At 39.8% G+C, this 12,004-nt stretch overlaps 3 protein-coding genes across 3 annotated transcripts in view; 1 reads left to right on the forward strand and 2 right to left on the reverse strand.

The window, feature by feature from the left end:
* Nucleotides 1-12,004, reverse strand: part of LOC133277187 (cytochrome c oxidase subunit 7C, mitochondrial) — a 568,656-nt gene that overhangs the window by 310,698 nt on the left and 245,954 nt on the right. The window lies entirely within an intron of this gene.
* Nucleotides 1-12,004, forward strand: part of CCNH (cyclin H) — a 36,328-nt gene that overhangs the window by 13,128 nt on the left and 11,196 nt on the right. The window lies entirely within an intron of this gene.
* Nucleotides 1,700-12,004, reverse strand: part of RASA1 (RAS p21 protein activator 1) — a 54,122-nt gene continuing 43,817 nt past the window's right edge. Inside the window, exons 19-25 of the mRNA XM_061468833.1 lie at nt 11,419-11,534; nt 11,212-11,298; nt 8,533-8,600; nt 6,509-6,597; nt 4,837-4,914; nt 3,392-3,526; nt 1,700-2,578 (exon numbers count right to left, since the gene is read on the reverse strand). Coding sequence (XP_061324817.1) covers nt 2,495-2,578; nt 3,392-3,526; nt 4,837-4,914; nt 6,509-6,597; nt 8,533-8,600; nt 11,212-11,298; nt 11,419-11,534 — 657 coding nt within the window. The 3' untranslated portion in view covers nt 1,700-2,494. The remainder of the gene's footprint in view (nt 2,579-3,391; nt 3,527-4,836; nt 4,915-6,508; nt 6,598-8,532; nt 8,601-11,211; nt 11,299-11,418; nt 11,535-12,004) is intronic.

Raw genomic sequence — 12,004 nt, forward strand, 5'->3', positions numbered from 1 at the left:
CAGCTGCATTTAGCCACTCTGCTTTACACATCCTTCTGTACCTGGGCCATTGGCTGACTGGTGAGGGAAGGAACGCAGCTATCACAGCTTCACTCCACACCTGGCATCATTCGCACAACACTCATGTAATCCAGGACAGAAAGTGCGACTGAGCACAGCTGAAGTCATGTGCTGAGGTTCTGAATGGGCTGGAAGCAGAGCATGCACTACTTCATTACACAGAATAAACTGCAAACTGGGAGGTGTACAGAGGGAGAACAAGGTTGTTAATTACCTTTTCCTCTGAGGTACAGTTTATTACAGGCTTGACAGCCATAGGTTAAACAGCTGCTTTATGGGATCTGTTAAACAATTCAGTAGCACCAAGATCTTGCATTACCTGTCTGCCAAGTGTGATGATCAGGAATCCACAGCTACAGTACTGCAGGAACCTGGGCAGCCCCACAAGGGCCCTCTGCAGGCTGAGGATGTGCAGTGACCTTGCAGCAGAGACCCAAAGAGAAAGCCTGCATGAGTTATGAATGGAAAAAGCAGTTCTTATAGACGAGATAGTGTGGTGGTTCTAAAGATGTAACTGTGTTCCTGTTACACTATTGCCTTGTCCATCAATCTCAGCATCCTTTTATTCCTGACTGTATCACTGCCGAGAGAAGTTACAAATGTTGATGCTGAAATACCCCCAGAATCAACTCCCTGTTTTACAGTTTTAACAAACAATTTGTGGCAGCTTGCTCCTTTCTTCTGCTTAAGCAACAGCCACAGCATTGGTCATGATGGCTGCACCCAGCCAGAGACGGGAAACACCACCACAGCTCAGGGCTGTACTGCTGGCTCGGGAGCGAGTTGAGCATGCACCAGCTGGAGTATGTCTGGTATGAAAACGTTACTGTGAGTCAGTTATCTCACTGCATTTGTTATGGAGCCCATAACAGACTCTATAACATAAATTTCATAACCTAGTAGACTGCCCAGGGCCTGTTAAGCATGCCAGGATCTCCCGTTGAGTAGGGACACCTTTTGGGGTCATTGCTGAAGGTAGAGAGGTTCCTTGCCACATCAGATGCTCAGCAAGCAAATAAGCACATTGAAACTATAAAACCTCAGCTAAAGGATAGGAAGGATTGAATGTGCATATATCCTTTAAACATAGTCCACTGACCAACTGTGGGACTAAGTCTGGGTGGAGCCACACCTTCACTCCTCTCCAAGGAAGAGCCTGGAATGCAGGGGGGTCCTTCTGCACCTCATGACTCAACAGGAGGATCTCCCTGACAGTTCCCTGTCCTGTAATTTGGTAAATACTCAAGTGCACCTTGCCACCGGAGTTAAACCACTGTCACATTTACCACTGAACTTGAACTCACTCCTTTATATCACTCTCATACAAGTTAAGTGCATGACTCCATCCATGACACAGATCTAACATTGTCTCTCTTGCTCTGTGAAAGGAATGCACACATTAAGGCACATGGACAAGGTAACACTGTTGGAGAATTCACGCTAAAGAAGAGACACCTTGTGAGCACTTAAAAGTGCATTGTGTGAAGATACGGTAAAAAATTTCCACAGCATCCAAAGTTAGAGCCAGTTTCCATCAAGAGTTGATCTGTAGCTTGATTTATTTTTAAAAACTTGTCTTTTCACTTATAAAAATAATATTGATGCTACACTTACAGCACACAGAAGACTGACCAGTACATATTTTATAAAATGGTTTAATGAATGCATGCATATCTGTTACAACGATCAATAAATTTACTGAATTCAAATTATTTACTGTTGTAAACATTTTACAAAAGCATTGTGATTTATCTGGATACACAGTTCCTGATGGAAGAACTATTCAGACTGAATCAGTGGCACATCAGAAAAATAAAGCTGACGAGTCCCATTCGCATATTCTCTTTCGACATGATTCCAGCCAGAGAAACAGCATGGTACAAAAAGTGTACAGTAAAGATTGTTTCTATGATAACATCAAATTCTTGTAAATACAAGTTAAAGTGGTTTGAAACAGTCAAAGGTCGCAATTATTGTAACCAATCGGAAATTACAGTAAGAAATGTTATCCAGTTATACGTGGCTGTCAAAGCAACACACTTCATGTCAGTTGACGATCCTCTTCCAACAAGACAAAACTTTGGCAATCGGAGGTGCTGAAAGTGATTTTCAGAGTTCAAGACACAGTCACAGCATTTTCTGCGCAGAAAGTGAACTGTACACCAAGGCTCAGAGGTTGTGAAAACTGTTTCCAAATGGAAAAAATAACAAAAATACCCCCAAAAAGTGCAAATGTCCTGCACAGATAGCTTAAAAAAAAGCTGCTGGTACTGTCATTCACCAACAGAATCTTTGTTTTTCTTTTTGCATAGTTCACACATCACTGGGAATGTGACAGGGTGTGCTGTTTTTGGCAAGAGCAGAAGAAAGTGATACTGGTGTGAGTAGCCATGTTGGGCATGCTGGATCCATGCAGAATTCAGGTAGAGGGCTGCTACCTGATGTTGTTAGACACACAATACTGATTCTGTTTTTGTTGAAGCAGTTCAGTAATAGCCAAAAGCTTCTTCAGCACGTGCTACATGTGGAAAGAGTCAGTAAAACCGTATGTTAGCTACTGGAGACAAGAGTCATGTGCTTGAGAAGCATCTTCAGCATTAGCCTATCAGACCTGGTGCTAGGAAGTTTAAAATACGATAGACTGGTTTGGGTTGGAAGGGACCTTAAAGCTTATCCAGTTCCAACCCCCTGCCACAGTCAGGGACACCTCCCACTAGACCAGGTTGCTCCAAGCCCCATCCGACCTGGCCTTGAACACTGCCAGGGACGGGGCAGCCACAGCTTCTCTGGACAAGCAAAAACAATTAAAAAAAGGAAACAGATAATTTGATAGTATGACATTACCTTCAAAAAACCAGTGTTGCAAACTCCTGTCTTTCCATTCACAGACCTATTTGCTGCTTTGTGGCTAAGAAAGTGTCCTGCTAACACTTGTAAGAAGCGCTTGCCAGGTTTGTTCACAAGTGTACTGGCAAGGTAGGAAACAGAAACAAGGCATCAACAGAAAGCTAGCCAAAGTGAGTTTACTTCTCAAGTGGGAAAAAAAAAGATCTGAAAACAAATGATCCAGAGAGCCCATCAGGAGACAGTAGTTTTCTGGGTTTAGGCTTCCTCTAGAAACTAAACTTCTCTGGAAATTAAAACCAAACCCTCTTTGGTTTTGTTGCACAAAGAAACAAAACTGGACTAAGTATCTACCTTCACAACTAACAACCTCCTAGTGAATGGCAGAAGCTTAAAAACACTTCTCAAGTCAAACTGATACTATGGTTTAGCTCCAGACACGCTGTCAGTATCCAAAGAGACTTATTCGTTAGCCACTGCTGTTTACCTGCATCACACCTCTCTCATTACTGAGTGTCCGGAGCTCATCTGAGTGTGCCACACAGATCTCGTGCAAGGCCGCCAGGTCGCGAGACAGGTCAGTCCTCGAGTGCTCGGTAGTGTCTGGAAGCTCAGGAACGTTCTTCAACAGAAAAAGGCAAAGAACGGGTTTAGGGTGCACATGGGTATGTTACAGCTCCACAGCTCCGCTGCCAATGTTGTTGCGCACCACAACACCTACTGTGATGTTAATCCCTCCAGCTATATCTCCATCGTTCTACTATGAACGATGTATACTACAATTTCTACTCCTGCTGGAAGGGCTCTTACTAGAAGATCTGGTAGTGCGACACCATCACTGAGATGACCACATACGACAACTCACAACCTTCCCCTAAATGAGAGGGGATCATAGAATCATACAGTACACCCTTACAGTAAAGAACTTCTTCCTCATATCTAATCTGATATGAGGAATGGGTTTAAACGCATTACCCCTTGTCCTATCTCTACAGTCCCTGATGAAGATTCTCTCTCCAGCATCCTTGTATGCCCCCTTCAGATACTGGAAGGCTGCTATGAGGTCTCCACTTCTCCATCCATTAGCTGCTTTTTCCCCCAGTCTAAATTAAGAGAACAACAGCAACAAAAAAACCCAGAAAAATCTGCAACGCAGTAAATTGGTCATAAACCAGTAATGTTGTAATTAAACCAGCAGATTAATCCAACATGTGTTTTCACACGTTTTTCTGAAAATCAACTATTTTCAGAGCCCTTATGCAAACCCTGTAATTTAAAGGAAACTGACCTATCGTAGTATGCCGAAGTTGCAATTTAACCAGAAAAAGGTAACATATGGCAACCTACCTAAATGCCACACTCATTTTTACTGATTTTTTTGTATCTGTTTTATATCTTATCAAAATATGTACATATGTAAAATATATATCAAAGATGTCTTGCAGGTGACTTTTAAGGGATGTATTCAGTAAGATCTACTCATTTTTGTTATCTTGGTTTTCAAAACGAGTTTTTGGTTTAAAACCAGACATGTATAAAATGAAGACCTAACTCCTGCTACAGCTGTCATTTACAAAACAGCAGCAGTTTAAAAGAAGTCTGTAACTGCAGTTCACTTTCAAACTACAGTATCTACAATGGATGCAGTGACACATCTGGTAACGCACAACTGAAATTCAACCTGTATTTTTTAAAGAAGAATAATAATTTCCATCTCTGGTCAAAACCATAGGAAAAGCTGTTTAGCAGAATTTCTGGTTTAAAACCTATTTTAAAAGATTAGTATTTGCATAAGAAAAGTGTATTCAGTTACAAGCACTCAAAACTGTGGGGGTGCCGATGCATTTCTGAGCTAGTTGATTAGAGGTGGAAAGAATGTTGATTTACAGTGCTGCTGTGTAACTTCCACTGAAGATCTTTTTAACCACTTACCCCCAGTTCATCCAAGAACATGATCATGCGATGTTTGTTGCTCTTGATGAACGGATTCACTCCTTCCATATATGGCTCCTAGTAAATTTTGGAAGTATTTATTAGAAAAAAAATACACCCAATCGATGCCAAGGTAATTGTCACACGTGCTGTAAACAGTGCAGTCAGACAAATAACACTGCACAGAATGTGTGTAATCTGAAGCGATTTTACCTTTTCAAGTGAATTTCAAATGCAGGTGTGCAGCCACTCAAAAGACTACAGAATTCAGTATTTTCTTAGAATAATCAGATCTCCAACTTAAATACTTTCTTGTACATGTCTACTGACGTGAATTTGCACTGAGGCGAATGTCTCTTGGTACCTAGCTGCGGTGAAAGCTCTACTTTCAAAGGTATGATCCTTGTTCTTCCATTAATGCTTACATTCTAAGTTATGCGTGTTAAAGAAATAACTTTATAACACCTGCCCGAAGTCACTTTTATTATACGTAAATCAGCAGATTTATTTTTCAGCCATGTTTTGGTGTGGTAACAAAGACAGACCAGCTGTTGCTGTCAGTGTTATTACAGAACCTTTATTGAAAGCTGTGTCTTCTTTGTGCAATATATATACTTGATTTACAACATTAATTATTTCTAGCAATAGAAAAGTGAAAGTGAGTGCAAGCAAAAGAGGCGCTTTGAAGTGCTGTACAACAGAACACACCAATATAAGGAAGAATTAAGTGCAGGATGAAAGTGAGGGAGGAAGAAAATTCAGCTCTTCGCTTGTTTCAGGACTGGATCACCTATACCAAGCTGGGAATTTAGGCCTGATTAGTCCCAATCTGAAAGTTAATTACTATATAGAGACAGAGCAAGGGTGTGGAATGCATTTCAAGGTGTGGAAACACGCCAGTATTACTGGAAGTTGACTCCCCTTTGCTGTCAAATAATCAAAACGCAAAAAATTATCCCATCATTTATTTAAGGCAGAGTATTTATCCTCCTGATTCTCTATGCTCTCGCAGTTCTTGTAATGTCTTTTTGATATATGGGTATTCCAAAAGAAAACGTGCCTGTTTTACTATAATGGATGCTTGTGGTGGGATGGCTGACTGCCCTTCCTCTCCCTCTGATCCCCTCTAACACAGGAAATACTCAAGTATGACCACTAGCTTTTCTGTTGCACATGGAAAAAATAATGTTCCGCAGACTCCCAGGGTTGTCTTTGGAACAAGTACCTGCTGAGTCTGTCTGTATTCTCATGGCATCAACATATGGTTGCATCACATCCCGTAATATCTACTGTTACGGTCATTCATTCATCAGTTATTTTAACAGACCATGACTGGTGTTCCTACCAGAGATTCAAAATCTTGGTGGAATCTACAAAGGCATTAACATGAGTTTATAGATGACCTCTTCTCAAATGATTATGACTCCTCTTCCCAATCTGACCAGACTTGATGCTACTGCACTGGTTCAGATCAACACCTCCTTAGCTCTAAATGAAGAAGACAAACAAAACTGCAGTAATGAGGCCTCCTTGCTGATGAGGACAAACAGACCATGTATCAGGCTTTGCAGGAGAAAACAGCAACAGATTTTTGCATGTGTTACACAGGAACATTGAAATGAAAAAAGGGAAAAGTTCTCTGCTGCGGTATGTGCGTAAAATAGTAAGTCACCTTTGATCCAAATTCAACCAGATTTGCTAAATTCTGCACAGACTTGGCGACCAGCGTCAGCGTTCTTGCAGCAGTGGGGGAAGGAGAATCTGGCAGAAATACAGAGCAGAAAGTTACTGGCCATTGTATTTAAAACTGACAGCAGGCACGTGAGAGTAAAGCTCTTCCCAATTCACACCTTTTCATGGAATATTTTTAGTATTACAACAGAACTGCATGTGAAGACGTCAACTTGGTGAAATACAACTTATGCTGCTTTAGTAATGTGCACAAAAATACATTAAGATGAACAGCTGATCTGTAATAGTTGCATACAGAACAAGTATACATAAAGTGGTGTTGGTAAGAGGTGAAATAAGAACCATTTTCACAAAGATGAAACAGTTCTGTTGGAAGGAGGATTAATTTGTTCTTAAAAAAAAATTAATTTGCCTTTAGAATTACGATTGAAAAGCAAGTTTACCTTTTCCCTTATTTGTGTATTTTCCACACAAGTGGGCTCTGACAAGTTACACAAATTATACTGTAAGTTACTGCATCAGGAAACCAATACATACATGACATGCAATCATGGGTTGTATTTTCATGAGATTATAGTCCTTGCTGTACTGAACATCACCTTTAACACTTCTCTTTAAGTCAGTTAGAATTTCCTTTCCCAAGAAGTGACATTACCAAGTGGTGTCTGACACTATTATTTTTTCCTTCAGTTAAGTGGCTGTGTCAAAAGCCAGGTTTGAAGTGCTCCAAAATGGGTGTTGTTATTATATGAGCTATAAATATTATAATTCTTCATTGTCTACCTAAATCTTTTGTTGTTTTTTCTTCCCTTCCCTCTCCAAAATCCATTAAAAAATAAATTCTAATTTTTCTGGCATAGCTGCAGCAATGCAGCTTATGTCAGTTATTCATCCATCTAGTGCTTGGTACAATACAAGCCTTGGAAGCATCAATGCTCAAAAGCATTGCTAGCCTTGGAATCTGGAACTTCAGATTAGAAGAAGTGATCTAAGGAAGTGAATGACTTTAAGAAACCTCAAAAGATGCTTGAAATAAAAGGTTTAACTTTTGAAACAAAGATTATTTTCGATCACAGCTGTCGAGGTGATACTGGGCTGAGCCTATACACCCAGCCTTCAGAATACCTTTTTTTCTTATTATAGAAGAAGGTATGTTGGAAGCTTTCTTCCTTTTCTTGAACAGCCCTAAAAAGCCATGCATGGAGTCTGTATGTTCACCTTAGCAGTAGTCTTGAATATTAGCTGGATGTATATCAGCAGGACTTTAACAGACAGGTTTAAAAGGGATTACTTAAATTTAGAAGCAACTTTTTACACCTGTAGACATGGTGCAACTCAAGTTAGGAGGTACTTGAGAATTACCTGAGGAACTAAAATACTAAAGAAAGGAGCACTGTGTCAGGCCATATCTCTCAGTGCTTCCTCCAAAGCATGTATGGAAATGATTACTGGGTGGTAGAAAGGAACTCTGTTCCATACAGCCCTTCTCTGTATAGAAATTATATACTATAATTTAGTATAGATTAAAGAGAGATGATAGAAAACATGCTACATCATCTTAAAAACTGTCTATGAATAAAGCAAAAAAGGCTTCTATCACATTTCTGATTTCCTCTTATTTCCATTTTACTGGTAGAAATCAAAACTCAGCTAGGGAGAGAAGGAGGAAGAGTAATGGCTTATGCAAACTAAATGCCCTCTACCTTGGGGTTATCTTTGACAAGGAATAAAACAGAAACAAAGATGAAGTGTAACACAGGCAAACTTTAGGCAACTCAGACATCCAAATATTTTACCTCTAGTAACAGAGTTTTCAGTAGTTAATTGCTTTTCTTTGTTTCCTCTCACAGAATAAGTTAGAAATGCCCACAGACATTTCCAGGTGCTTAAGGCAAGGGCCACGGGATAATCCATGCTTTTGCCCTTAAAGCTTCATGGCGGGAAAGCCAAGTGTTTCATGCCTACTATATAAAGTATGAATTAAAATCTGAAGCATATAGTCACCTGAGATGATATTAAACATCCTTGGGTTCAGGATAGCAGGACAAATCAGGCGAAGAAAAACAAAGCCACTGAAATGAGAAGAAAATTTTATTTTGTTCAGCAAAATTAGAGAATTAATGTAAAAATTGTGTATTCTTTCAGAAATCAAATTAGCACATAATCTATTTGAGACAGACACCAACCAACCAGCCTGTGCTCTGTGAATACATTAAAATGAAAATTAAATTATAATGCTATGACTTCAACTATGGTTACAGCTGAACAAATAGGCATATTGATTTCTCAGTTAAGGTAAACTGTTGAAACCATATGGGAAGATCCTAACTGTAAAGCCAATATCAGACCACACCAGCTTCAAAAGGAGGAGGTCCCAAAGGTTTTCCATCGTTTGCTACCACAAGGCATCCATCCCACAGCAACCGCTCCCCAGGCCAATGCAGTGAGGAGTGTAGGAGCCAGTGGGCAAAGGGAACCTTTTGTTTGGCAGCAACACAGCCTTAAGTCAGCTTAAATTGATCCATATGCTGATGACAGTATGCTGCAGTAGAGAAGTAGCAAGGGATCTGGTACCTTCTTCCATTAAGTAATTGCTGCCATCTAGAAAGCTAGGAAAAAAGCACTCTGTCTTGATGGCAGAACTAGCAACTCATTAACAGAAACCCACAACAGCCTCCAGTTGCATGAGAAAAAGGTAACTTTCTGTTAATAGCAGAAATAAAAAACATCCATCTCTGGTTAACTTCAATTCTGGCTAATTGCTATACACTGAAGCAACATGTGGACCAACTAAAGCAATTTAAATCATCTGTAATTTGGTTGGAGTGCTTGGACACTGCCAGTAGACTGGTTCTCACTACAGCAATACCAAAGTCAGATCACTTACAAAAGGAGGAAGGGGACCTTGCCTGCTGATAAGTACACGGTGATGGGTAATGTATATATTACTTGAAAATGACACACATAGTAGTAAGGTTAACTTACCTTCCATGTGTACAAGACATCCAATATATACTGTTTAGGTACTTCTTCCTTCAAGAACCATGAATTATGGGCTATGAGTTCCCAAGACAGCAGTTTTTGGCCATATGTAAAGCTATAGTATCTTCTATGGCGCAAATTTAAAGCTATGAGGAAGTAATTAATTTTGAAGTCAAGGCATACACAGCAATTTCTCTTTTAAAGTGCCCAAACTTGAATGCGAGTGAGGTATGAACCTAGTATAGAACCTGCTGATACAGAAGATCTGATGCTTCTTACCCTGGTCAACCTGCCTAAATTAAGTCAATATCTGTAAGAGGGTTTATTACCAGACAGAAATCACTAGTAAGCACCTGTGAAGACTATCATCACAAGAGCAAGGGATCTCATATTTACAGCATCCAGGGGAGACCTCTGGAAAACCCTGCATGAGAGTCATGTCCACTAGGGAAAGCCACATGGTTCTCTCTGGAGCTGGGGAGGAACATACAGAGACAGTACTCATGGCTGAGCCATACAGCCTCTCAGAGAGGGGCTCTCACAGCAACAGGAGCCTTCATAATGCCCCTGCATCGTATCCTAGATGAGATAGGGCTTCTCGTGTCAAAATGATAAATGCAAGCCAAAGACAAGTTCTCTGAAAGACTTCCTCCATGGGAAATTAACCACGGCAAATCATATGACTGCCAGACACCACAACCCATGAAAGATGTGGCTCTGACACCTTTAAAAAACCTGGCAGCATTTAGGAAGAGTGTCAAGACCACATCTTTGTCAAAGGTTTTTGTCTGACCTGCACTGGCAATGGACAGTGTTAGAGGAAGAACTTCTGTATTACATTGGCTTATGGATCTGCACCTGGTGTCTTTCTGGCTGGTATGAGTTCAGAGGAGTCAGATTCAGTAACCTCCTGCAACATTTCTGGGGAAGCTCTGGAATGTTTCAGCATAATTGGCAGGAGCAGATAAATGAAACTAAACCATGACAGCATAAAATTAATGTTTTTGGAAACGAGCAGATTGTTGATTCAGAGTGATCAGAACCAGCAGCTCACCATCAGTGACCGGGAGCCTTCTCTGATGCAGAAAACTACATATACCAATGCTAACAGTACCTTGGTGAAATCTAACAGTCCAATTGTCTTTGAGAGAATGTATCTGACTCCTTACTGTGTTGGGTCTGCATTTTAAAGTGCATGGATCTTAAAACATGCCAGATTTCTCCAACAATTAACACATACTACATAGGAGTCCCTGGGATGGGCACAGTCCTCCCAGATGGCATACGGCAGGAATGTGATCTTCAGAGATCACTGCTCTCTGCTGGTATCAAAAAGGTCAACTACTGCTTTGAGAGAAGTTTTTCTTTCCCAGCATGAAGACGGAAATCAGATTAATTTGTAAAACTTGAGAAAACACATGTAAATTAAAAATTGAAATCATTAAGTAGAGCTACACTGACCTCTATTCTACATCGTCTTATTGTGGCAAGGCTTTAAGTACATAATTAAGAATCTAGCAAGTTCATAATCCTTAATTGGGATATCATGCCTCAGCACCGTAAGTATCTTAAAGACTGCTGTAACCTAAGTAAGTAAGGTGCAGTTTTGTCACTGGAAAGAAACATAGATGAGCATGCTGCAGTATGTCTTTAACAAGACTTGAAAATATTATTTTCAGTGTAAAGTGACAAGTAACTTACCTAACAACTCTGGTTCTCATGGTGGTATTAGCTGGCCACTTGTTTTGAACAGACTTCTGTAGGCACCCATAAATATACCTCAATGTCCTGCAAAAATAAAAGCTACTTACTCATTCCATTAAACTCACAGAAGCAGAAGGAGAACCAGTAAGACATCATTTTAGGATGCAGCATAATTCACACCAACAGGAGTTTTCAAATACTTACGGAGGCAGTATCTCTGCAGCCATGAATATTTTCTCCACCAACTCTGAAAGTATACTGAGTAGATGTGCCAAATTAGTGTTTACATCTTCATTTTTTTCTAACTTTGATGGATTTAACTATAACAAAGAAGGGAAAAAGATGATGTTTCTCTAACTAGAACTACATATATAGGTTTTCAATATACACACTGAATGGTACTTCCAAGTAAGTTAATTATTCTGTTGCTGTACAAGTCTCTTACAGAACTCACAAATCTCTTTCAATGTCTAGTCAGGCAATTGTTTTAAGTTGTAATACACTAGGTTTTTAACAGCTCATATATTCACTGCTTATCAATCGACATGACCGCCCATCATTTCCACAAGTAAGTTCAAATGAAACACAGAAATTAGCAGGGTTATTTTAAAAACATCTTCAGACCCAACATCAATTATTTAATATCAGGAAGCTTAAAATTAAAACTAAAGTTCAGACATGGACTTCTATGATATCTTTAGTTTACTAGAAATTACTTAGGTCAGGACATTCGGTAACTGCTACAGAACTGCCTAAAATTGCTAAAGATAAATAAGTAATTAAAAGTAAT

This window comes from Pezoporus flaviventris, unplaced genomic scaffold, assembly GCF_033815535.1.
Source record: "Pezoporus flaviventris isolate CSIRO_AGI_PZ_B2104156 unplaced genomic scaffold, CSIRO_AGI_Pfla_v1 ptg000052l, whole genome shotgun sequence".
NCBI lineage: Eukaryota > Metazoa > Chordata > Aves > Psittaciformes > Psittacidae > Pezoporus > Pezoporus flaviventris.